Below are 26,873 nucleotides of genomic sequence, written 5' to 3' on the forward strand. Positions count from 1 at the left end.
TAAAGAGGACAGAGAATATATTCTTTTCCTGTACAGTCCTGTGATACTGCCTGACCGCATTCTTTTTTTTGGCAGAGAAAACAAAACAAAAACCTCTTGAACACTGAAAAAAAGTGCAATTTTCTACTCACTCTACTTTGCGATTTGAGTGTGAAGATTCTGTCATCTGGCTCCAGCAATTTACAAGCATAGGCAATGTTGACAGCTGTCTCTCTCTTGTCACCTGTCAGCATCCATATTTTTATTCCTGCTTTCCGTAATGCCTGTATTGTGTCTGGAACACCATCCTGCAGGCGATCTTCAATGCCAGTGGCACCTTAATTTAGACAAGCAGATGGATTAGCTCTGCAGTATTTCCAGAAGCAAGTCTGCAAGTGTGACAGGAAAGATAGCCCCTGGGAGTATCCACATTCCATAACAGACACCCTGCTACAATATGCTTGGGAATCTCCCCCTTTGTCCTCTTTCTGTCTCAATGTCCATCACACGTTATGGGTAGCTGACATGCACCAACCTTACAGGTTGTCATGGTTTTAAGATTTTTGGCTATCAGTGTTCCACATCATAACGTCATGTAGTGCACTGGGAGTTGAAACAATAGGAGAATAGAATATTTGATCAGCTGACAATATGTAAAACTCCACTGTGTTGCATCTTAGCAGTTATAGAAAAAAACTGACCAAAAAAAAAAAAAGGAATATTTAACAGTGATATCCTCTTCTCTGGTATATGAAGCATGTATGCTTGTATCCTAACATGAACTTGCAAAATCATCTGCTCTGCTAATGACAAGGTAACACAACACATTAAGCAAAGCCATTGCTGAAAAGCACCAATGCCTATGATATAGTATAGGACATTTTCAGTACTAAATCATAACCTGCAAGCATGGCTTGGGCTGTGGGATACTCAGGCTAAGAAAGTTTATTAAAAAAACCAAAACTTCAGCCACTTGCAGCTAGAGTCATTTTGACAAATAAATAAACAATAAAATAATCCCCAGTAAAGTTTTCTCTCTTAACATGTTTCTAGTGAGGAATGAGCAATTTGTATATAAAGCAGACTGTCATATGAGGATGGATAAGGGCCAAAAGATCAGGCAAATTGGTGATGCTATTGCAATTTCTGTGCCAACAAGGTCACAGAGATCATGTCCACTAGTCACCTGGAAAATGAAAATCCTTTGCTCTGCAGTCTGCTTGCATTTTGATGCAAGTCAAAAGTCAAAATAGTTCCAGAAAGGATGATGCTGGAATTTTTTGGATGCAAGCTTCTCTGACAGACACCAAGGGAAGAAAGGAAAGAAGTTGTTTCAGCTTGGGCACTCTAAAAACTTTATGCTCCCTTCCTGAGGTATGTGATCCCTTCTTACTCCAACAGGAGCCGGTTTCACTATGCATACCTACCCTACCCAGAATTCAACAATAGGATAAAATATGTCCAGAAGTGGTCTTCTGATTAGTTGCCATCATTTCACATACTTATTATGATGACACTCAAAAACTCTGGTGTGCACGGAAAAAAAGTAAAACATTGTGCCTTACAAACAATGGAAAATCACAAGCTGCCTTCAGTAGGTTCTACAACTGTAACAAACAGGCAGTAAGATTTATGTACACTCAGGAGTGTCAACAAATTCTAGATGTGTAGAAAGCTATACATTATACAAACAGATTTTCATACAGCGAATTCAGATTACAACCATCATAAGGGGTTTCCTGTGAGTTACAGCATCTTCTTACCTACCAAGCAAAGTTAGTTTGGTTTCAAGCCTGATGGCAGATTCCAGCAGCAACTCTTCCCTGTTGTCAATGCTGGTTTCTGCTAAAAAATGATTATTTAACCACTCTGTATATTCTTCATCACTCATGACCTATAGAGGGAAAGAAAACACAGAAGATGTGTCCAGATTTCACTTCAAATTTACTCCAAGAGCATCCCTCAGAGCCATTCCTGTTATCCATATACTAAACCTGAAGAGCAGCCCTGACAGCGCAGTTACATGTGTACCCCAGTGCGTCCACAGATTCAGCATGATTCACAGGTCAGGCTGTTAACCAAAAAGTTTGCAGGCACCTGGAGTTGCCTCATATATTTCCATTTAGATGGAAGGCAGGGAGGCCAAGGAGTACAGTATCCTCCTTACTGTTCTTTAATTGCCTCACTGACATAGTCACAGAATCACTGCACAAATTGGTACAGCTTGATACCTGTACAGTTACACAGCTTGTGCTTTCACTTGGCATGAGAGTTTCCTTTCCTGTTTCAGTTGTTATGGAATTCGAGCAGTTTTTAATTCACAATGGAATCTCATAACATCACATAGTTTTGCATACAGACCCTTATAACACCACAGACTGTGACACTCAATAAGGCAGGCCTGACTACATTTGTTTTCTGTATCCAGAAAAAAAATTCCAACCAGGGCAAGGTTCACATGAGGAGAGCCGCTGAGGACTCATGTAAGAAAATCAGGACATTTTACATCCCTTGTTCTAGAATTAGGCTATTAAAACTGTCTGACATCCTAAAGTGACAACAGGTACATGAATCTAACTGAAGACAGAATTTTTCTGTATGTCAGCTTACAAAATCCTCCTGAAAGAAAGTAAGGATAAATGAAACGTGGCAATGGGAACATCTGGTTTATAAGTGGTGACATCTGTTTCATTGGAAAAAACACTCCCGCTCGTCACAGAATATAAGCATTCTTAAAAATACATATAAAAAACCACCTTTTTAGCAATACAAAGAGTGCGCAGTCCCTTTCTGGCATAGTCATCCAGATGCTTCTGGGTCCTCTCTTTAATATTCTTCTGTTGCATTTCTGAATTCTTGGTGTCTACCATTATGTAAAAAGTAAAGAAAGTAAATTAAATATTCATTCTTAGAGTAAATTTACTGGAAAATTTTGGAGGTCTAAATATGGTTTAAAAACACCAAAATTTTAACTCTGAACATACCTTCACATTTGCATAGTGTACTGTGGCTGTATCTTTAGAATGCATGGAGAGGGCCAGTCTGCACAAGCAGTGAGGGGGAACCAGTCTGGCACTCATATGTCTTCATATATACTAGCATATCAAAGTGTCTTTCTAACATAAAATCATTTTCTAAAATGATCCGGGCCACAGACACCAAAGCAGCTTTGTTCTCTCTGATACAGTGGGAGGGAGCCAGAAAGGCTGCTGCAGAAAAGCTTTTTTTTTTTCAGAGAAGAGATTAGCTCATCTAACTTCAGACATGTAGAAATTAGATTGCAAGTTTACCCTGACAGCCAAAATAAGGAGAGGTACCTCCAGACCTCCAGACCATGAAATTATGCCCTATTACTATGACACAGACTTTGGAGGCTCCTTTTCTACCTCATTGCCTGCAGAGGCTTTTTGTCTAGACCTTATATAGCTAGTGCTGGGCTAAAATATGCTTGTGGAACTGTAAACATCCCACTTCCTCACTGAGATAAACCACAGAACATGAAAACTAAGTTCTATTTTGCAGATAGTAAACCTGTAAATTCCATTACCTTCCCAGCCATTAGAAAAGCCCCTGTAACATTGGAACTTAAATATATGTAGGTACATGTTTCTTACATACACAGATAATACTTTCTCCAATGCCTTCACTTATACACCAATGACTGATACAGCGTATGAATAAATCACAATTAGTGCTTAAGTAACACTGTATGTTCCTTCTGTGGCAGATTCCAAGAACCTTCCCCCTAAAATAACAGCACCCAGCAGGAGGCAGCACACAGTTTTGCAGGCACAGAATATTATTATCACATCTAGAAACACAAAAATAGTTGGTAATCCAGAAAAAATAACAACAGTCAAAAAGCAATGAAAGTATCTCATCCTAATAAGCACCTCTCACTGCTCCACAGGAGACAACTATTTCAGCAGATAACCTTACTTTATGACTGGAAATACTACAGTTGGCTCCAAGAGGTCAGCTTAGACACCACAAAATCTCTGAATTACTGCTGGCTTTCTGTTCTCAGTTTCCAGAATGGCATACAGCACAGCCATATGTAGGTGAGAAGCTGTAATACCTTTATGGGTTTCCTAAAAGTAACTCAGACATAGTAGTTCTGCTTGGTTACTTGGCTCTTCTTACAAATCAGGGCATGCATTCAACTGTATCGAAGAATGCTAAAGTTGAACAAAGAATTAAGTTCTACAAATACCTTCAGATGCAGTTTCCAACAAATCCATCATGACTGAGTCTGCACCTTTTGTGTACACCACCACTTGGTTGGAGACTGGATGCCGAACCACCACTGACATCCTTTTTCGCACTGAGTCAAAAGGCAGGATATGCAAAAGCTGAAATGTTAAAGATCCCAATCCTGAGAAATCCACAGTTACTTGATCAGGAGTCCTAGACTGTAAAATACATTTATAAGCTTTAGCAGCATGGACCAAAGCAGCTTCATCTGGACTTTCAGCTTCATAACAAAGCTTAGGTAAGGGAGACCATTCAATAGGTGACTCAGCACTGTGGGTTTCATGGCCAGCAGTTACATTCACCGTATAACTTTCTTCGGGTAACTGGGGATTTTCTGGGCTGTCAGGATTGTGAGGCCGAGCAGCACTTTGAACAGCCCCATCCAAAGCAGGTGAAGCCAGTTTCATTTTGAAAATAGACAGTTTGCTCACAAAACTACTTGGGTTTTCAGATGATGACTCTTTTATGCTTGGAAGTGGGGAGGAACTTAGCCTACGGACTGACAACCTCTGGAACATCTGCCTGATTTCCTCAAGGGATTTAATAGGCATTCTTCCCAGCGAAGAGCGTCTCATCTGGAACAGAACAGTCAGAGAAAGCATGGATCTTAAAGTCTTCACATGTTATTTAATTAAAGAAAGACAGCTTACAAACCACATATGTTTCTTAATGAATGTATCAGAATGAAAAACTATGATCATTTTGATCACTTGTATTAAAAATAGCCAGCTCAACTAAACATATTACCATAGAAGTACACCGAACAGCTTTTGTGAGAGCTTCACCTATTCAAACCACACAAATAGTAAAAATACTTCAGATCTGAAAACTGCATGTATTGCCAGTTCGATTAATGACTCCATGTAATACTTCTTTCTAGGAATGTTTAAGCGATGGAACTTTTAAAAGTTGTGGTGAATGGAACTAGATACTTCTCAATTGGCAAGATAGTTGCAAAGAATAAACCAGCTCCATACTTCTCACAGTGGCTAGCTACTAGTAATGCTAAAAACACAGTACTTCACCACTACTTTTTTTGCTCTGAATTGAGAATAAAAGACAGGTGTCCTCAAGAATCAAGAAATGAAATACTCCTGCTTCAGTTCTATCCCGGTTGCATGCAAGTTGTTATGTATCTCAATTCAGCATCACGGAGACACAGACTAGGAACATTCCTTCACCTTCTCTCCCTCATGAAACACTGAAAACTTCTGTTGCCTTTAACTTTGTCATTAACATTCCCCAGCTGAACTCATAATCCTTATGCCACATATTGCTCCTCACAACCCAGCTACTACTGACTTGGACATCTTCTCCTGTTCTAAAAGTCATCCAGAAATATTATTCTCTAAGAAATGAAAATCTCACAGGTGGAGGTTGGTTTAGTATTTACTAGTATTTACTACTTGGTTTACTATTGGTAGTTGGTTTACTATTTACTAGTATTTACTACTATCAGATGCCCCATCCATGTGTTCACTGCAGGCTGCCTACTATGTGGACTTGACTGGAAGGACACTCAAATACCAGGCTTTTTATATATAGGTGGTACTTTATTCTCCACAGGGTACCCTTTGGAAACGTCTCCAGCCATACGTGTAGGTGCACTACATACATAAGCACCAAAACCTAGTCCTGCACATGTCACAAATTCTACAAATGTTTATCACATTTGGGAGGGAAATCAAGGCTGAACTTAGGGATTACCCTGCCATACAATCAAAATAGATAGAAGATGGGGTTATGAAAATCCCACCTTGCAATAAAATCAACTGATTTTAAAAAGAAAAAACTATCTTTAAATAAATATTAGATGTGTGCTCTGAAAATAAGAAACGGTTTCAGGAAAACATTGAACAGTCTCTTGATTACTAAATCAGGACAGTCTAACAAATGCATTGTACACTGAAGTTGAGGCCACCTTATACTAACCATATTGCAAAGCATTTTTTTTCTTCAAATTATTACAGACATTAAACTTGATCCTCCATAGTCTTGCTGGAATTCTATTTGAATATAGTTAAGTAACAGGTAATTTTTTTTTCAGTTTTTTTCAGTTCCAGCATTTTAGAAGTCTTCTAAGACCATTCATATTTTTCAGCAAACAATAACTAATTTCTAAAGGTAACCTGGGTGTTAGGGCACTCTTAAAATAAGCTGTGCACATATCTGGCAAAAGATAATAGAATACAGAAAAAAAACCCAACAACCCACAACTGCAATTTAATCTCAAAATATATCTTGTGAAAGTTAAGAAGCACCAAGCTTGCAGGTTCAGATCCTGAATATCAGATATTTTTTTTCCTCCTTTTGCAATCAAACTAGAGGAAACTCATTTATAAATATGCTGATGTAGAAAAATATAATACCTTCTTACCTTTTGACGTGGCTGATTGGGGATTGAAACAACAACAGTATTACAGATTGCCAGGGCGAGAAAGAAGTCAGTGATGTACATTGTCTCCAAAGCTAACTTGCTGATAACGTCTTCTGATTCTTGATAGGAAAGAGAAGAAATATGTCTAAATTTCTCCAGCAGTTGTGTATCTGGTACAACATCTGTTTCCTATGGATTAAACAAACAAAGCTGTGAATTAGGATATAAACTATGGAAATCCCAAATGGGGCTTCTAGCACATACAATTTCAGCATCACGAGTTCATTCGAGACTTACTTTATATATAGAGTTCATACATGAGCAGAAAATAATCATTCTCCAGACACTGCTACCAGAAGACTTGAGAAACCAATGGCAGAAAATTTCAAAATAGTCTTGGTCTTCAGTGGTAAAATCAGCTACAGATGTTTTTAATCCTAGTAATCTCCACTAAACGCAATGGGATTAATATTGGTTATCTAGATAGTTCCTACTGAGAGCAAAGTAAAATGCCTTCTTTAGGCAAAGGAACAAACTTTTATTGAAAATGAAGCTTGTCATTTTAGCAGAGCGATCATGAAATCACACCAGCAAGATCCAAACAACACATCTTTGTAACTCAATAAATAACCACAACATCAGCTTGCAAGTAGGCTGCAGCCAAGCAACAGTGGGAGGTCTCATTTTGATGGAAGAGAAAGGATATCTTAAATTACAAGCACTCTATTAAAATAAAAGTAGAGTAAAAAGATGTTCCTTCATGAGTTACTTCAAAAATTCAGTATCAAAACTAACAACTTTTACTTACAATGCGGCTGCTGAAAGCAACATGTCCTGAGCAGGGAGCATCACTTGATGAACCAGATAACAGATTTGAAGACTTTCTGTTCAAAGATTCATTCTCAGCTCCACAGTCGTGTCTGCTCCATTTTGACATGTGGCCCAAAGAGTCAGCTGAATCCTCATCTTTCAAATCCCTCTCTTGATAGGATTCCAACCTTTTTGCTAAAGAAATAGAAAGAAAATTATTATTCTGTGAGCAAAAAGAAATTTGTCTAAAATAAAACTTAATTTTTAAAAAAGGAATTTAGTATACAGTTAAGAACAATCCACTCTTTTTAAAAAATCAAACCATAATAAGTTATCACACTGACTTGCCATTTGGGACAATGCACTTCAAGAGCGCTGCTCTACTGGAGAGAATCCAGAAGAGGGAGAAAGAACAATCATGGAAACAGTAGAGTAAGCTGGTTACACAGCCTTCAGAAGAGAACACTGCTGAGAACCAAATAACAGTTTTCAAGTACATAAAGTGAAATTGCACAGAAAAAGGAAATAATAGCCTATTTTCTTGGCACAGTGTAGGTAATAGGAGACACAATATTCCTATACTGTGACAAGACAGACTCAGATTAGATAACCAAAAAACTTTGTCCAAGAATACATGAAACACTAGAACAAAATGCACAAGAAGGTAGTGAACTGGTCACCAAGAGAAGTCCTGAAAACACATTAAAGAATTCAAGAAATGGCAGTATGTCTGCACAGACAGATTTAGACAACACACACCTATTCCACTTACGCTCCCTGCCTGCCAAGGAGATCATACACCCTGGCTGAAGTAACACAGGTGGCACCTCCTGTAATACCACAGTGCTCTGTTGCCGTAGTCTAAAAAGCACAAGTTGATTTAGATATAAAACTGCATATGGATGCCTATATGGAGGATTCTACTACAACACAGTTAGATCTCTGTTACCCTTTCCTCTGGGCAACAGAGATACAAATACAGAAATATATGTACAGACTAAGTGAGTCATATGCAAAAGACTGAACTGCTTTGTAGTGCATCTCTTACTGCACGCAGTAGGAGCCAGGCAAATGGCAGCTTTGTGCAACTGAGCAAAGGAAAATAAGAGTTAAACACAGGACCTCCAACATTTTTCAGATTGATTTTCAGGGCACACAATTTCTAGATTTGTTAGGAAGAACATGCTTTATCTCCACATAAAAGCCAAGGTACAATAGGAAATAATTATAAACATAATTGACACACTGATAGTATTGGAAGAAAAGTAATTCTTAGGGGAAGTAAGTAGTAGAAGTAAGAGGCAGACATATTCTCCCAAGCACAAAGAGACTTAGATCAGTCACAACTCATCTCTTCTGAAATGCTTTTCATTTCCTTAGGAAATGCTCTGAAAATATGTTCTACTTTTTTAATTTAAGTTATTCATCCATCAAATTCTAAACTTAAAGTACATTTCTTTTCACTTTGCTCGTGATCCTTCCCAGTATAATTATGCAAAGCCAAAGAATCATCGCAACAAACACATCACATGATTTTGAAAATGTGTGAGGAAATTACTGTTAGAATGGTTTGTAACCATCTGTTGCTGTGACTGTGAACAAAAGAAGAGTCCATGCACTCTGTGACCAGCAGGGTGTGCCTGTTGCTTGCAGAAAATGAGCGGTTCCATCTGGCAGCAAAACCACAGGGAGCGGTTAATATATACTTGTGATTGGTCTATCCACCTGTCAGCACTTCATCTTTGATCTCCACCGGTGAAAGAGCAAATGTATGCAGTTAACATACAGTAATAATAATAGAATCACAGAATCGCTCAGGTTGGAAAAGACCTTAAAGATCATTGAGTCCAACCACGACCCAGCTATACTATCCTAACTTTAACAACCCTCCACTAAATCATGTCCCCAAGCACCACATCCAAACGGTTTTTAAACACATTCAGGGATAATGACTCAACCACCTCCCTGGGGAGCCTATTCCAGTGCTTAACAACCCTTTCAGTAGAGAAGTGTTTCCTGATATCCAACCTAAACTCACCCTGGCACAACTTGAGGCCATTTCCCCTCGTCCTGTCACCTGTCAGCAGTGAGAAGAGACCAACCCTGCTCTCGCTGTAAGCACCTTGTGTTTTTATCTAGTTAATAAAATAGGTAGCTGAATCAAACACTTTACATAACTAAGTCAGAAAGTAAAGAGTGTTCTATGTGTGGTATCAAATATGCTCAGACTAGAGTTCTATGTGTGGTATCAAATATGCTCAGACTTAACTATCTGCAAAGTAGCACCTGATATACGCCTACAAGTCTCTTTGTACGCTGCATGTGAAGTGTTCCAAACAATGGGAAAAGATCCAAATAAGACCAGTCTAAATCCACACCTTCTGTAAGTACATATTGCCACACAAACCTCATAAACACTTGTCCTCATCAGAACTTGAAGTTTCTCTGAGAATGGAAAAAGGACTACCATGAGCATAGATTTAGCATCTTACCATTTTCTTCGTGGCAATATTCCTGTCCTGCAATGCTGCATCTCCGAAAAACCATCTTATTTTCAGTGAGTGTTCCAGTCTTGTCTGAGAAGATATACTGAATCTGGCCAAGGTCTTCAGCAATATTCAATGCTCGACACCGAATTGTAGAGTCTGTTTTCTCATGGTAAAAATCAATGTCATTCTGTATTAAATAAATTTGTCCCAGTTTGACAATTTCAATTGAAACATAGAGAGAAATAGGGATCAAGACCTATTGAAACAAAACAAAAGGATTAAATAAGACCAAATTCTTCAGCTATGTGCAAACATGAAGTAACTCTTCTGAAACCAAAGGGTTACTTCAAGGACCTAAGTGAGATCAGGATATGGCTCATGCTCAAAGCAGACCAAAGTTACCTGTAATAAAATGATCATTGTCCAGAACATATTGAACCCTGCTAACATAGAAGAAATTGATTTCCCATCTGGCTCAGGGATGTTAAAAAAAGGTATTTCCGAATATCTACTTATCCAAATTCCATGGCCTAGAAAATAAGAACAAGTGAACAGTTCAGGGTCATGGTGTTAAAGCTGTTACACAGCAATTATTTCTAAGCTCCCAGAGAAGTATTTTCCTCGATAGGAACCCCATTAAAATGCATGAAGTGTCAATGCACACATGAATAAATGTTTTACTGCAGTTCTGTCAACAGTACATCTATACAACCTATCTCAAAATTAAGAGAATACTAGCTACGTTTCATAAACACTTTCTTTTTTCTACCGCAAACTCTATTTATTAAATTTCTCATCTTTGCTTGTCCAGCTTTCAGCTGTGGCATGTCATGAGGCCACTCTGGTCACTTTACAGCATTGTGAGATAAATACTGTCACAGAAAAGAAACAGTATAAATCACAAACACAGTTTATGTTTATGTTTATGCCATATTGTGATGCCAGACATGTCTATTTAGTGTAACTTGACAAAGTTTTTTAAACACCTTTTAATCACTCGTTTGGTTCATTATAAAATGTATTCTGTTCAAATTTTAGTACTCAAGCTCACTATGTAATGAAACCCTAAAATAGAAAGTCCTTGTTACTACTCAAACTAGGCCTCTCCCTGCAATATTGTACATGCATTTCATTTTACCTCAACAAACCTAACACAAAGTACAAGTGTTACAGAACAATTAGTGAGAGAAACGAGAAAATGAATTGGAAAAGCAGGTTTTAGACTTAAGAATTCATACTAGGAACATACCCATTGACCAACTGCTGATTAAACATGACAACATAAACTAGAACTTGGCAGCATCCCCCACTGATAAACAATTAGATATGGAGAAAGGCAGTTTCTGAAATAGGCTACTGAACTGAATCGGCCCCAAATTAAAACACTAGGCTGAGAGGGGAAAGTAGCAAGAGTCTGCACATTCTGCACTTACCAATTGCACCTGTTAAACACATTAAAATTAGAAGCAGAACACACCAAAGTATATCAGAATTCACTTTTCTTTCCAATTTACTGCGCTTGTAATGAGGTCCACTGTTATTCAGCATGGCTTTTGTTTCATGACCTGACAAAGGTTAAAATTCTCTATTAGCAGGTATGAAAACCAAAAGTCCTTTATATTTCTAAAGCTCTGGGAAATTGGACATCCCTGTTAACTAATATGTGAAAAGAGAATATAAATACGAGCAAACTGCTCCTACTGTAGTAGTCTTAAAAAAAAAAACTAAAAAAGCTAAACCATAATTTCTCAGCTACATATTATCTTTTATACTGTAAAGAATATTCCTATCATATTCCTTTCAGAAGTTTTTGATACAGTCTCTAATAGTTTCTACAAAATTCTGCATCTGCATTACCATTATCTGCCTGAACACATGATAATGTATTCTTAAAACTTCTGCCCTTCGACTGAAGAACAGCATTAACTTCAATTTTGGACCAGAAAAAAATCCTAACAAAAGCAGGTATCTCCACATTCATTTCAAAACCTTGATTTGTCATTGTAGTTAACAGTTGAGGACAAGGACCTGCTCAGAGAACACAGCAGGCTTCCCATGAATAATCAGACATGTCAGCCTTTTACATTTTTAAAACAGAAACAAACAGTTCAGATTTGCAATCTTAATACTTCAAGGTACTTCTGATGGTTTCAATCTTTTAATTGCCTACTTTGCCTTTGTGCAATACTGCTTCTTAAGGCACATAATTCCATCTTCTTTGCAATACAAACTCAGAGGGTGGTTCACTAACCTGCGTATACCACAATGCCTACAACAGCTTCTGTATTTCTTACTGTGCATCCTCGCAGCAATAAGTTCTCCTTGCTGAGGCCCACTCGATCCTTGCTTGAATTCTCACTGGAAAAAAAAACAAAAACTCAACAAAAAAAAAACAGCCCACAAAGCAGCACATTAATTTGGCTGTAGGACTTCAGCAATTACCTGTCAGGTTTTGAAAAAGCGTTAAGGAGCAGATTACGAAGAGAAGCTACCTGTCACTGACTACTTCTCCAATGCTTCTGATTGGACCTTTCAAAGGAAGAAGGTAATATGCATGCAAGATCACCTCCGAAATTCTAGGCATCTAGGCACTGTATTAAAATGCTCATGTGTTTACAAGCATGGCATTTGCCAATTGTCATCTGAGGAACAGGCAACCCTGCTGACAGTCTGAAAGCAGATGACTTCTGTTTGGATTGCCAGTATTAGAAAAAAATCAGGGAATATTATAAATCCAATTTTAAAAGTACTGTAAGCATTGTTATCCATGTCACATTTTCAATGCAGATACACCCTGTTTGTCAAGGCTTTCCTTGGAGAAAGATAAATAAAAGTATTTCATTTTCTCTTCATATTTCTAACATACTATTGCCTATGGGGAAGAACGTAGAAATTATACCTCTCAAAAAATGAAAATAAACTACTCTATGAAACAGTATTTTGTTTTCCTATTGTCCACACAAAATTACAGACCCTTAACAAGAAACAGACATAAGATAATACAGTTTGAGCAAATTACTGAGAATTACACAAAACACATGAGAGTGAGAGGGGAAGCCAGTTCTTCCCATTTCAAATTCTGACCAAAGCAGTCACAGTCCAGACTGAATACTATACAGATATCATATGTCATTAATAGCAGATCAAAGGCAGCCATTTCAAATGTGGCAGACACAGTTGCAAAACATCCTGAACTAAGATGCTGAAAATATTTAATATAAAATATAAAGTACTAGTGGGCTTTCATAGTTCACAATCTGCTGTTTAGAAATTCCCTCTGGAGCTCTGCCTGCCTGGCTGTACTCAGAAATGTATTGCTGCACACTGACTTATGTACACATTGTCATTTTTTAAAGCAAACTTTATAAGTCCTCTGAAAATTAGAAAGAACACCAAAGCAAATCACATCAGTTTAAAGAACCACCAAGGTTACTTACACAAAGCCTCGAAAGTGATTGAGGTCATCGTTAGGACTTTCACATTCTATTCTACCAGAAAATTTTTCTGGATCAATTTCAGAGACCTGAAGTAATTAAAAAAAAAAAAAAAAAGAGAGAGAGAAAGAAAACAAACAACAAATAAACAACTGAGACCAAATATGATAGAACTTGGAAACTTCATAAATTCGTAGGTTCAGATATCACTGTCAAACTATTTAACTCAACATTTAAAGTTGCTAATGATGATGTTGATGATCTACATGCAACCCGGGTAAATCAGACTTATACATGATTTCCTAGTAAATATGAAACCCTAGCAAATATCAGCTGAGATATTGATATCTTAGGAATAATTGCTGCTTTGGCTGTGGAACACTCCTGGCAAAATATATAGTTTGATAATACAATATAGGAATGCGGTGTATAACCAAGTTGGAAACGGAGAGCTGGCAAATCCTTTTATCAAATTGGACTCCTGGGCTGCCTGGAAGAAAAGGACAGCACTTTCCCTTCCATTCAATATGAGGATACTGCACTTATGACAGAATTCAGTCATTGGCCATGAAAGGCTGACAAGGAACTGAACAGTGCAGTACTATGAGCACTCCTACAACATAAGCGGGACCACTGCTCACACTCATTTAGTGCTAATGGTTTATCAGCTTCCTCATACCAATGAATATGTGGTTGAGTTAATCATAAGAGGTGTGAAGGGAAAAGGAAATTAATTCCTTCTTAATGGAGTGTATTAAAAGCAGCAGGGCAATGTCAGTTTGTTCATTAAAAAATGTGTTATCCTTAGGGAAAAGGTCCTCAATTTTTTTCATCTATTTCTCTAGGAAAGCCAAGATGGTCAGAAACACTGTTCTATGTCTTGTTACCAGCTGTTGTCTATAGACCTCTTGCAGTACCTTCTTAATTTCTTTCCTGTGGTCACTGAGGTACTTACAGAAAAAAAAGATGAATAAATTCTGCTACTCTAAGTTAACAAAAAATTAACTACGAGAGTTTCGGCTCCTCTTTTAGGCTTTAATGTTGCCTTGCCTTCCGAAAGGAACCCCAAGTGCAATAACAAGTGCCCTGCTGATGATCGTGCTTGTGTTTATTCAGTCATAGAGATGCAGAACATAATATTCTTACATTATGTTACATCCTTTTAGTCTTTGTCTTTGAATGTTCTTTAATTTGATTTATGTTCTTACTATTCTTTTGAGCCTGAGAAACTAAGAGGTGAGACAGTCATACTCTGTCTACATACACAGCACTGCCACAGTCTTATTCAGCCTGAGTTTGAGAGGACAACGCCTCTGTCTGGAACTGAGCTGTCAGGACACCGGAGGTCTGTGAAGTTAACCACTATTCTACAATCAGAAACTGTGCAGTCCTTACAGGACAGCACGATGGCTGTTTTTTTTTTTTTCCTTGGAGGACAAAAAATTTCTTTGATGGCGAAGGATTTGTCACTTTTTGGGACAGCATGACTATCTCATTCTAAAATTGAGAAAAAAAGAATGGGAGAAAGAAAACCAGCTTTTTATATGGTTAACAGATTGTGCGTTTGATATTACCCTACTTGTTAAGTAACAAACAAATCTAAATGAACAGCAAGGTACTCCTTCTCACTTCCTCACCACCACTGACAATTCAGAGGCAATTCAGGTAATTTTATCTCCAGTCTGTTAACAGCACATTCTTATGGACAACACTGAATCTCCCTGCTGACGTTGACAGTGCAGGAGAGTGACAGTCTTGCTTCCGTATCAGAACTCAGTTACCAGGTGCTGAAGTGCTGAAGACTGCACTCATTCCTGATCACCACATAGTGTGTGAAAACTGTAAGACCTGGTGATGTTCAGTCTTGACAGGTACAGATAAAAAAAAAATCATGAGTTTCAAAGACCTTATAAATCCTTGAAGGTCTAGATTTGGAGCTAAAATACATTTGAAAATACAGTGAGAAAGAAGATATCTATTCCTCTCTCTGTTTTTATGTGGCACTGAACTCCCTTTAAAAAAACCTCTAATTTCACAGCCACTAAGTGCTATGTGTTATGCATGAAGACTGGACATTTACTTGAAGACTTAGTTTTACTTCACTTGAAATAGAGCTCTCTTTCTCTGGGTTGAGTGAGCAGACAAAGATTTGCTCCAAAATAGCAAAAATAAAATAAAATTATATCATCTAATTATTCTATTTTCAGATGGAGATTGCTGAACAATAGGCAATATAGAGGACTAAGGTTTTTATTGTTGACTGTCATGTCAACTTTCTTAAACCACTAGAAATGCACAATTATCACCTGCTCTGAATATCCTCTCACCACCTGCCTCTGCTTTAGATTGGTTTCTCCATCAAGACCTGCAGTTTCAATGTAACAGATCCCATCCAGGTCACTAGAATACAACAGCACCATGTCAGCAGGAATAATTTCATTACATGAAAGCCGGATGAAGTCTCCAACATTGACATTTTTCCAGTGTTCATCTATGTATTTCTTCTCTTTCCTGAAATGGATATAAAAACATTACAACAAACAAAAAAAGAAATGAAAAAACCCACCCCAAACTGAAAGCTCAAAGAAACAGACTGTACCTAGGAAATGACTCTAATACCGAACTTCTACCTCCAAGTCATTAAGAACTTTGATGAGAGAGTCTAGCAGTGGGTTGTTAGAGTAATGGTAGTATGGTTAGGTTCAGGTTGGACTTGATGATCTTGAAGGTCTTTCCCAACCTAAGTAATTCTATGATCCTATGATCAGCTCTGAGGCCCCAGACCTGTTTTGTTGGGAATTACATTCCTGTCACCCTCCCATAATTATGGTAGCCCAATTCAAAACTCAACTCCTTGATTCCTATGCTTTCATTATTCCAACATTTACCAGTGAGCAAAGAATATTCAGCAACTGCTTAACTAATGCTCCAGACATAAATACTAGTATTTATGGCCTTTAAATATTTTCCCATTGTTTTTGAACATAAGGTACAAAGAACCTACAATACTCAAGAGAGAAAGTTGAAATTCTTTATTATTATGAAAAATACAGGTGTGACATACAGAAGTTTGGGCCTCTCCATTTCAACTTTCCATTTCTATCTGCTCTTCTGTCTTCAACAGAGATGAAAAATAATCCTTTTTATTTAATTACAGCAGTTTATTGCAAGCACAATCAGGTTTTTGAGTGGTGAATAGGCTGCGAGGTAGCAAGCAACAAGGAGCTAAATACTACTAAATACTACTTCTCTGAAAGGGTGGTCAGGCACTGGAATGGGCTGCCCAGAGAGGTGGTGGAGTCACCGACCCTGGTGGTGTTCAAAGAGCATTTGGATGTTGTGTTAAGGGACATGGTTTAGCGGGAACCATTGGTGAAGGGTGAATGGTTGGACTGGATGACCCTGTGGGTCTTTTCCAACCTTAGTGATTCTATGATTTTATGATTAAATGGAGGCATACAGTAGTAGGCCACTGAAATAGGGTTGCTGACACAAACACTGTACATGTCTGGATGCAGTACATTTTTGGTACTGTTACTCCCCTTGTATAGCAGAAATGCTAAGTTACAGCTTGAAACAGTGATTGAGCACCTGGTGGGAAGGCAGGGCCAACCCAGAAAAGCTCAGGTGCATACAATGTTCCTGAGTGACTGGAAATGGTGGAGCCAGGATCCATCCCTTCCCAGACCTCATTTAAGGGTTGGCAGTGGAGGCAAGTGGATTTTGCTGGAAATTCCTACATACGTGAGGCCTTCCAAAGGTAAGTGGGTTCTTTTCTTTGTTTCTGTGTCTGTGGTTGCCATGTTTGAGCATATCCTTATCTGCTGCAGCCTAGGGCTTTGCTTCTATGCTGTTGTTGTTACATTTTCCACTGTGTTATGCTTTGGCAGTTGTCAGGCTTCATTATCTTTCATAGGCTAACCCTAGAGCTATGTTTAAAGTGAGAAGGATGTACTCTTCACAGTCTTGGGAGGATCTTTGTGTTTTGCCTCCTTTCCTAAATTTCACTCTGGCTTACCTAGCTGAAAAGTGCAGCTGCACCAGAAGGCTGGGAAGTGCACCTAGCTTCAACAGTACAGACTTAACTAACAGACTTTACAACATGGCAATTTTGTGCAGACTGATCTACTAGTTCTAATTGCAGTGCTAACTTTGTAAAATGCTCTTGATGATAAAGAAAATATCAGAAAAATACTCCTCATGTCAAGCTCTGCACCTATACCTTTCAGATCTGTGTTACCTGACAGTGTCCTTTCAAAGATCCTTTTCTACAGAGAGATGGCACAAAGTCCACATAATTAACCAGTATATTGATAACAGTATCTCTAGTGAAGATAAGGCAGAGTTGATTATATGGTTTTCCAAGTAAGTGCAAAGCAAAAGCTGAGCTAAAATTAAACTAACCTCAGCCAAATATATGCTTCTCCTTGAGATGCTGTTGCTAGCTCTTCTGTAAGCATGGAAAATAGCATAAAACTTAATTAACGCTACATCCACGTCTACCAGAAGACAGGTGGACTCAAAAACATGCTCTGGGAACCAACTTTTCATACCAACACGTTGCTTTGGAAAAAAAGGACAGAAGAGCAGGAGGAATGATTCATGAAGTAAATTAACAATAACAAAAACAACAACAACAAAAAAACCCATGAAACTAAAGGTAAAGAGGGAAAAGAGGAATGAAGGCTCACAGAAATGTTCTAACAGGATGTGATTCACAGTTACTGAAGCTATGACTTAAGCTTTGGTCAAACTGAGCTGAATCTTATGTTCTTTCTCCTACTGCTTTGTTACACCTGCGAAGGTGCTATCACAGTAAATCAATTCAAGACCTCATGTGAGGTGAAAACAAGGCTCTTTGGATGTCACTTTTTGTTGTAAGCCAGAAAAAATAAGGGGGAAAAACCAAGTCTAATTTATCCAAAAAGTGCAAAGAACTAGTATCTAGCTGCTTGGATAGATATATCAAGGCACTGATATATGCCTGTTTTGTCGTGGATAAGAGAGAACGGTGAAACCAGTTGCTATTACAAACACATTTTATAAGAGCAATAAGATTGTTGCATAAAAAAGTTAATTCTACCAAACCATGCCTCCAAACTTGTTTTTTAAAATCAGACTATACAATATAGAATAATTCATAATAAAGAAGTTCAGAAAGAAAAAAAGCTAGAAACACTAGCTATAGTACAGAAAAACATTTTTACAGATTAATAATACAGGCACTAATTATTATACTTATTTGATGGGGAAGGAATCAAGATAGAAAAGATCAGAAATTCATTTCCTTTCATTGACACTGGTGAGGCTGCAAGTAAAAAATAGTGGTCATTAATGTGTAGTGGATGCCTCTGTTTTCTGACAGTGAATAATTTCAGAGTACACTGCAATTCATATCAGAAATGATCTGACTTCTCCCTTAAATCTTCTCTGCAGACATGAAAAAGAAAAATCAGTTATCTTCCCAACTCAATTACTTTATTGTTTTAAGCTCAAATTTTTATAGTCTGAATGAAATGTTTCCGGGAAAGCTGTAGTGTTAGGTATTTGTTTGCAAGTTGTTTGCTTAGTGGCTCAATGTCCTGGCAGGGAACAGTGATGCGTGGTGTCTCTCAGGGGTCTGTACTCGGATCAGTGCTGTTTAATATCTTCATTGTTGACAGAGAGTTTGAGAGGACTACTCAGTAAGTTTGCAGATGGCACCAAGCTGAGTGGTGTGGTTGATACTTCAAAGGGAAGGAAAGGATGCTATCCAGAGAGATGTGATAAGGTGTGAGAGGTGGGCCTGTGTGAACCTCATGAAGTTCAACAAGGCCAAGTGCAAAGTCCTGCACCTGCACTGTGGCAATCCAAAACATCAGTACAGACTGGCTGATGCATGGATTGGGAGCAGCCCTTGAGGAAGGACTTGATGGGTACAGGTGAATGAAAAAACTTGCAGTCCAGAAAGAGAATCATATCCTCGGCTACACTGAAAGAAACGTAGCTGGGAGGTCAAGTGAAGTGAGTCTCCCACTCTACTCTACCCTTGTGAGATCCCACCTGCAGTACTGCATCAGAAAATGATTTTGTTTCCTTCATGGAAATTACATTAGGAGTACAGTGTTACAACACTGATAGCTTTTATGACTTTCACCACTGTAATGATGAAATAGTAATCAGTGAATGTCAATGATGCCAAAACAATTTTAAGATATTAAGAATAATACTAAAACTTCCTTGGTTAATGCAGTGCAGACTCACGTATGAACACTATGACATCCACAAAAGAATATTTTTTTGAGCAAACTTTACACTAATTTGATATTTGTTTAGCTAAACAAGTGATCAGGACTCAACTGGACAGCTTCCTGAGCAATTTGATCTAGTAAGGCATGCTTTGAGGAAAGACTAGAGAGATGACTTCCAGAGACCTCTTCCAACCTAAGTTATTCTATCTCTCTATGTGTATTCAGACAGTAAACCAGAAGAATCAATTTAATAACAATTATCCAGAAAGAATGTTGTCTCTTACCGGCTATACACTTTGGTTAGTAAGTTGTTTATCTGTTTATCCATTTTGTATTTTGAGTAGTCTTCCAGACCATCCTTCAGGGCAGTTATTGTCAAAACTGCTATCAGAGGTAGCATTGTAATTTCTTTCTGGAAAGCTTCCACCAGAGGAACCCAGTTTAAAACAACTAGAAATAGGAAATACAAATTGGCAACTCTGAAACAAAGAGCAAACACAAGAGTTAGCTGTGCTAGCAGTCATTCTAATTCCCCCACTCCATTCTGTATAGACTACTTAAGTATGACGAAACTGTAGTTGGAGTTATGAAAAAAAAAAAGAACTAAGTATCTGTGACTCCATTTCCCCCTCTTCAGATAAATACATTAGTTGGCTGAATGGCTGATTAATACTCATGATAAGAAGGTGCAGAAAGCAAGAGTTTTACTATAATTACAACCCTGCCTTCCAGGCATGTGTCTTCTAGTGAGTTTTTGGTGACATTGTAGATAAGATATTTTTAAGTGAGCCATTCTGCAACCTCCCTGCATAACTTTATAAACCTGCAGTTCTCCAAGCAGGAGGATGGGGGAGAAAAAATAATGGCCAGAGATTAAAGGTGTGAGGGAAAGGAAGAAATACATCTGCAGGAAATCAGCTGAAAATCCTACTTCAGATCAGTGAAGTGCTCCAATAGTAAATAATATTATAATCCAAAGAGTAGAATGAGTGGAAATAATAAAAGTTTAGAAGAAAGGATTAGTCCAAGATTGATATTCAGTCTTTGGACATATAACACAGACCTTTTCAGAAGTGATAGGCAGGTTGGAAAAATACATATTAATACACAATTAAATAAAAAGACTCTACTTTAGAAGAATTTTCACAAACAAAACAAAAATAGTTAATTACCTGTGAAATTGTTCAAATAAATTGCGTGGTATAAAAGTCAGTAAAGTGTATTTAGTAGTCCGTATTTTGTTGTTCATATACAGTTTTGATACCTTTTCATACTCTTCCTTAAAACGCCCCAAGCAGGGTATCACTATCCTATGTTTGCCAATAGTTTTTGTTGCTTGATGGCACTTGTTACTTGAGTTGCTGCTGCTGCCGCCTTCTCTGCCTTCTGTAGACATCAGTTGCCGCCAACGATACCGGGTCCAGTGGATGGGATCTGCCATTGCATCCCACGAGCTTTATAATTCAAGGAGTGTCCTCTATCTAGAGAGAAGTCAAAATACAGCAAGTTAAGTAATAATTCTGCAAAGGCCTTTTTAACTAAAAAGTTCCAGACACAGTTCTGAATAAGCCCAGAAAAAAGACCATTCCCACATATAGATCAGGAAAAGAACATTTAATCATGTCAGGTCCCTCTTTAAAGACTGTATTTATCCAAATTTTATCCTACCTTTCAGCATCCTGCAGTTTGATTACTCCATTTAAAATGCACAATAGCTTTGTAATTATTAAAAAACATCTGATTCCAGTGTTCTGTCACTGTATCTACAGATCTGTCGTTTCCAGTAGATCACTTTATTTTGCTATACTTCAAATAACAGAGGAAAATATCACCACAGTTTAAATTTATAGTAATTTCTTAATTTGTGTGTAAAGCACACACCAAACTGGTACTTGAAAAATCCAAATGAGAATGCTATGAAGGAGTATGTAATGACTATTGCAAAATAAGTGACACCTTCTAATTTTACACACAAAATTAGATCTGGATAAAATGCCTCGTTTAGAGAAAGCTTTCATACCAACCATGATTTGATGGATTCTTCAATCTTCCAGAAGTCCCTTCTTAAGCAACAAACTGTTCAGTCATTTTTACAAATTGCACTGCCAGCATACTGGCAAAGATAGTAATGCCTTACACAGGCTTACAAGTCTGTTGGTTCTCTAAAGTCCATACAAAAAAGGAGAATCCAGCAATTAAGAGCTGTTCTGGGACCTGTACTTAACACAAGATTCATTCACATGAATACATTTAAAATATCCCCTATGCTGAACTACCGGGGAGCACCTCAACGAGATTTCTTCTTGTCCTGTTACGTTTCTGCCTCTTCCAAGCATCCACTGTTAGAAGGTATGTCAATTAATGTGCTTTTGCTTGACATGATACCTTACAAACATGAGTTTGTAAGCAAGATATATTTGTAGAGAACAATCATGCTTGCTTTCATATAGGACTGAACATAATCATTTCACACTGGTAACTTCCATGACTAGAAGAAGCAACAAATAAATAGACTCTTTGATAAAGTAAGCTCCCAAGGAATGTGGGAATGCAAAGTCTTTAAATGGCAAATCCTGTTCACTCTTTGAAAATTATATAGGCAGAAGCACCTTTAAAAGCTGAAGAATTGAGTTATCAGTAACATGCACACAAAGACTGAAAGTTGAGAATTAGGAAAAACAAAAGCTGATAAACTTCAAACCTCTTAAACACAGGAAGCAAACTTTATTTTTTAAAAATACATGTATTACTACTTGTAGCATGTGATACCTGGTGACTTTTGCTTAACAAACAAAGGTAAGAAAAAAAAAAAATGAAGTAGATATTTCAAAGTAAGTGTGTTAGGACAGAATTCCTCACCACTGGATCTGGAGTCACAGGTTTGAACTGTACATGCAGTGGTGCTGAAGAGCAGTCACCTCTCACTGCACACGCATCACTGACACAGCTCTAAAACCTCTGCCCTGCCCTTCCTCATCCTCCTTCTCAGATGCAGAACTTAAAAGGAAGTGAGAAACCTGAGATTCAAAAGCACTTGCTGTATACATCCATCAATAGCTCCAGTATTTTATTTCTTAAAAAAATTTTGAAGGAGATTGTATGGGCAGTAACTAAAACAAAAACATCACTGCACCACATTGGAAACTCACTGCCTCTCCTATAGTCAAAAAGGTGAATCAGGCAATTAAACTTCATCATGGAGGGGGGAAAAAAGCACCAGGATCTCAGGCTCTGTCACAACACCCTCTGACTCACCTGGGATTTGACTGAGTTAGTATTTGCAAATGTAAAGTATTTTCATTTCCATTTTAAAACAGGACTTATAAGACTGAAAACTTCTGAATCTCATGTGAATTTTTTCCTGTGTTGCATGTTTTTATTCTTTCTCCCTGAATTGTGATCATAAAGTAAAGAGCACCTTTTCTTTGGCCAGCTCTAAGTTCAGAAAAGATTCATCAACTTCATGTGAGATACTGAAAAGGAGGAAGTTGCTGAAGATATTTTAAGCAATTTTAGCAGGAAATCCCTTCTCTTAGAACATGATTTGACCTTCCCACCCTGTCATTTTATTTATTCTTCCATTTTCCAGCCTAATCTGAATTCAAAGTGTTAATGCAATATTATGGGTGTTTCTTTATATATGAGCATGAGACCCAAAAAAAAGAGTTAGTTTTAGAAATACGTGAGAGCAACTTAAATCTGAGGCAGTATTTGAATTATTTTTAAAAGTCTTTTTAAAGTCTAGAATATTCTTTGTGTGTCCAAAAACAGGAAGCCTAAATCATCAAGTTTCAAGTTTGAGGCCAGTTTCATAGAAGCAGGGTTTTGTTCTCATGAATCAAAAGCTTGAAAATCAGAATGCTGCTTGGTCTTGCTAAATAGCAACACTGGTGTAAAGTTGGAACATGTTGTCTCTTTGCATGTAAGATAAACTTTCTGAACTATTAACATCACATGATAATGATGAAATGCAGATGGGAACTGTCTGACGCTGGAGATGTTCTTCGCTTTCTGTCTACCCCAGTTTCCTTATGTACTCTGATTCCTTCCCCTTTTTATAAAGTGCTTTTGAGATACCCTACTTGAAAACTGGAAGGGCTATAAATGGTTAACACACAAGAACTGGTTGCCCTATTTTTGCAAGAACAGGGCACAGTAGTGATCAACCCTATATATTATTCATATTTCATCATTCTATATCACAATGAAAAGCCTTTAATAACTCCCTGCTATAGACAGTGCTGTAAGAGGCCCCGCTCGTAAATGGTCCATACCTTAAATTAAGCATTTTGAGTCTTAGAGCTCAGTGTAAGCATTCTCTTCCACTTGCTCCTTGTGCCAAAAACTTGCTTTCTTTTGCAATCACTTGCTTACTTCCTCTCTTGTAAGCTCTCAGTTTCCAGCTCTGTGAGGTATCAATTCCTTGTCTCCAGTTACATCACAGTGTAGGCTTTGGCAAATTGCTTGGCAATCAGTGACCAGCCTCCTTTCTGGAGATTATCAGCCAAACTTGCTTACATGCTTTAGCCAACATATACAGTGTTCTGGTACTGCACCTTACTATTATGCTGTGGTTGTTTGCTTCCATGTCATATGAAGTACCCTATCATTTACTACAGCTTCTCTTGGCCACTTCCTCCCTTCTGACAACAACCTTCTTTGTCCATCATCTCCAAGTAGTTACCACTCATTCTTCTTTCAGCAAATTCTCTGTTAAATACCCCCAGCAAATGATATATTTCACGAGACTGTCCCTCAGAACTTTGACACGCATGTGTGTACCGTGCTTGTTTCTACTCTGTTCCTACTCAGGTGTAGCCTTCCTGCATAATGTGCAGGAGGCCCCTAGAGTCCTCTGGGCCCACTTACAGTCAATCAAGTGTTGGCAAACAGAATTGCAGTCAATAATATTGCATTATCTTAACTGGAAAAATTCTACAGAACCTAGAAGGAAAGAGATTCAGACAATGCACCTCGACAGCAACCACTTTTCTTAGCTCCTTACCTGAATACTTCAGGATATCCCGTGGGCCTGAGGTTCCAGGACAGAGCTCATGTTACACAAAACTATGGAGGAGCAGAACACCCTGGATTCATGCAAAGTCCCATTTAAATCTATTTGCATGTGTTGCTGAATGGGTTCGCTGCCACTTGGTTCACTACATTACAATTGGAGTAATATATAGGCTAACTGTTAGAAAGTGAATCTTCAACAGTTCATATGCTACTAAACCACAAAGAAGTTTTAAAGGATCTGTGGCCTAAAGAGTAATCTGCACTCTGAAAAAGAAATAATTCTAAGATTTGCTACCTTCTCTGTAATAAGCAGTATCAAAAGTTTGTACACATCCCTGTATGCTAAAATGAAAACTGCAGGGACACTTTAACATACAGAATGGATCTGCAGAAGAGACTTTTGCCTCATAAATTGACAGCACATACTAAACAAACTGCAGGAATCAAAACTTCAATTCTAAGAGAAATATGTGGCAATTTGCAACAACATATTTTGAGTTATAATCACAAAGTGCTAAGTACTTTTGGATTAAGAGTGGAAGGTGGCTGTTACTATGAGAAGTGAACCACTGAGGCAGCATCTTGCCATACAATCCGAATTACGAAGTCTGACTTAGCATGAGGGACACAAACACTGCAAGCCTTGAAATGCCTCACCTTGGAAACTTCTTGCTTGGAAGTTAAGCTAGCCATCAGTAACTCTTCTCAAATCAACAACAATCAGCAGGATGCATTAAAAACCAGGAAGTGTCTGGGCCCTGACACAAGGTCAATCGCAAGGCAATTTAACAGTAAACCACACAGGCAGCAGTGCTGATTAATGTGCTACAGAGTGGGAGCAATATGTGAAATAGGAATAATTTCCTCCACGCTGGGTAAAGTTACTTAGGGTATCAGTTAGATCTTGCACCTATAGCCATAACTGAATCATACACTACCCAATTTCAAGTTTAAAACTCAGAGATGAAATCATGTATTTCATCTACAGGCAGTCAGTTTCACAATAGAACTGAATGACTGACAGAGAGCTATGTTTGTGCAAGTCTTTTATAACCTCTTTTCCATTCATGAGCAAAGTTCTGCTTTATGCTGTTCTCATGTGTCACATCAGTATCTCAAAACTGCAAAACAAAACTTTTCAGGTTAATTCTTACTCTTTTGTGATTGTCTTGTCCTGTAAAGATATCTTAAACGTATGGTCATGCAACGTCTAACCATTGCAGATGCTTTCACATATGTGAAATTCACAACACTAATTTAACATATGAGTAAGGTGTGGGCCATGTTAGAGAAGCTATGCTGGTGCTCACAATGCAAAAGGATGTGAGTTTGTATTCAGTGCAGGCTCCCTGAGCTACAGTGAATAGTTCTGAAGGAAATAAATCCTTGTTAGTGGTACTGCTGTTTCTTAACCATGCAGATTTCTTTAAAGAGCCTGAAATCTGTTGCATGGAAGACCAAATAATTCATCCTAATTTGTACTAAAAGCAACTGTTACAGAACCAAATGGTACTCAAGTTTCCAAAATTCTAAGCTAGGTCTTCAACTAGCGACTTGTCCTGTTCTCCTGGTTTTCTAAGACATCTACATTGGCACTCTTGAAGAGTTTCAATTTCTCAGGAGCTCTCAGGTTTAACCCTCTAGGGTTCTTCAAAGGATGTGGGGGAGGGTGTCATACACACGGTTACAAAAAGAATCTCTCTCATATCCACAGCTCATTTTCAGTGAATGGATTTGATTTTTTTTTTTTGTCTTAAAGACTTCTCATTTCTAAACAGAGTTCAGATAATACTGGGAGACAGAAATGTGGATGCTACAGGTGTGGGCATAACCTGAGCTACTTAATCTAAATATTAACAGCATAAAGCCACAAAAGTAGAGATTTCTACAAACACTTTCCAGCACTATGAAGGCTTACATGGTTCATGTCAAGGCCTGCACCAGCGCAGTTTGATGGAGTTTTCAGCCAGCCAGACTGAAACTACCTTAAGCATGCTGCAGTCATATGCATCAGAAATTCATCTTAAGTAGGAACAAGTTATACGCAGCCTTCTGATTTTTAAGAAGCTGAAACAACAGCTGCAACAGATGTGATGTACTTGCATATTTCAAAAGGCTGGCAATGCTACAGCTAGCAGTACTTTCATCTTCAGCAGTGCTGTGTTAATTCTGTGTATCTCTGTTTAAGATTAGGCTCAGATCTTGCTTTAATCACTACAGAGCTTTTGCAACCCTATAAAAAATGCCTCTTGAGGGGATGTTTCAAACCTGAAAGGGAGAGACA

General features: G+C 38.0%; 1 protein-coding gene across 4 annotated transcripts in view; it reads right to left on the bottom strand.

Annotated features, from left to right (window-relative positions):
• ATP10D (ATPase phospholipid transporting 10D (putative)) overlaps positions 1-26,873 on the bottom strand; it is a 38,135-nt gene that overhangs the window by 9,631 nt on the left and 1,631 nt on the right. For 2 of the 4 annotated variants that reach the window (XM_420722.8, XM_015285487.4), the window contains exons 2-15: positions 20,746-21,054; positions 19,858-20,052; positions 15,650-15,854; positions 13,347-13,432; positions 12,161-12,267; positions 11,343-11,474; positions 10,312-10,439; positions 9,913-10,165; positions 7,419-7,615; positions 6,611-6,799; positions 4,193-4,808; positions 2,736-2,842; positions 1,747-1,873; positions 132-316 (exon numbers count right to left, since the gene is read on the bottom strand). In XM_420722.8, the coding sequence (XP_420722.5) occupies positions 132-316; positions 1,747-1,873; positions 2,736-2,842; positions 4,193-4,808; positions 6,611-6,799; positions 7,419-7,615; positions 9,913-10,165; positions 10,312-10,439; positions 11,343-11,474; positions 12,161-12,267; positions 13,347-13,432; positions 15,650-15,854; positions 19,858-20,052; positions 20,746-21,014 (2,796 nt within the window). In that variant the 5' untranslated portion in view covers positions 21,015-21,054. Of the gene's footprint in view, positions 1-131; positions 317-1,746; positions 1,874-2,735; positions 2,843-4,192; positions 4,809-6,610; positions 6,800-7,418; positions 7,616-9,912; positions 10,166-10,311; positions 10,440-11,342; positions 11,475-12,160; positions 12,268-13,346; positions 13,433-15,649; positions 15,855-19,857; positions 20,053-20,745; positions 21,055-26,873 lie in introns of those variants that run through there. The other 2 variants (XM_004936057.5, XM_025150048.2) reach the window with 2 other exon arrangements.

The sequence above is a fragment of the Gallus gallus genome, chromosome 4 (genome assembly GCF_016699485.2).
Source record: "Gallus gallus isolate bGalGal1 chromosome 4, bGalGal1.mat.broiler.GRCg7b, whole genome shotgun sequence".
Classification (NCBI taxonomy): Eukaryota; Metazoa; Chordata; class Aves; order Galliformes; family Phasianidae; genus Gallus; species Gallus gallus.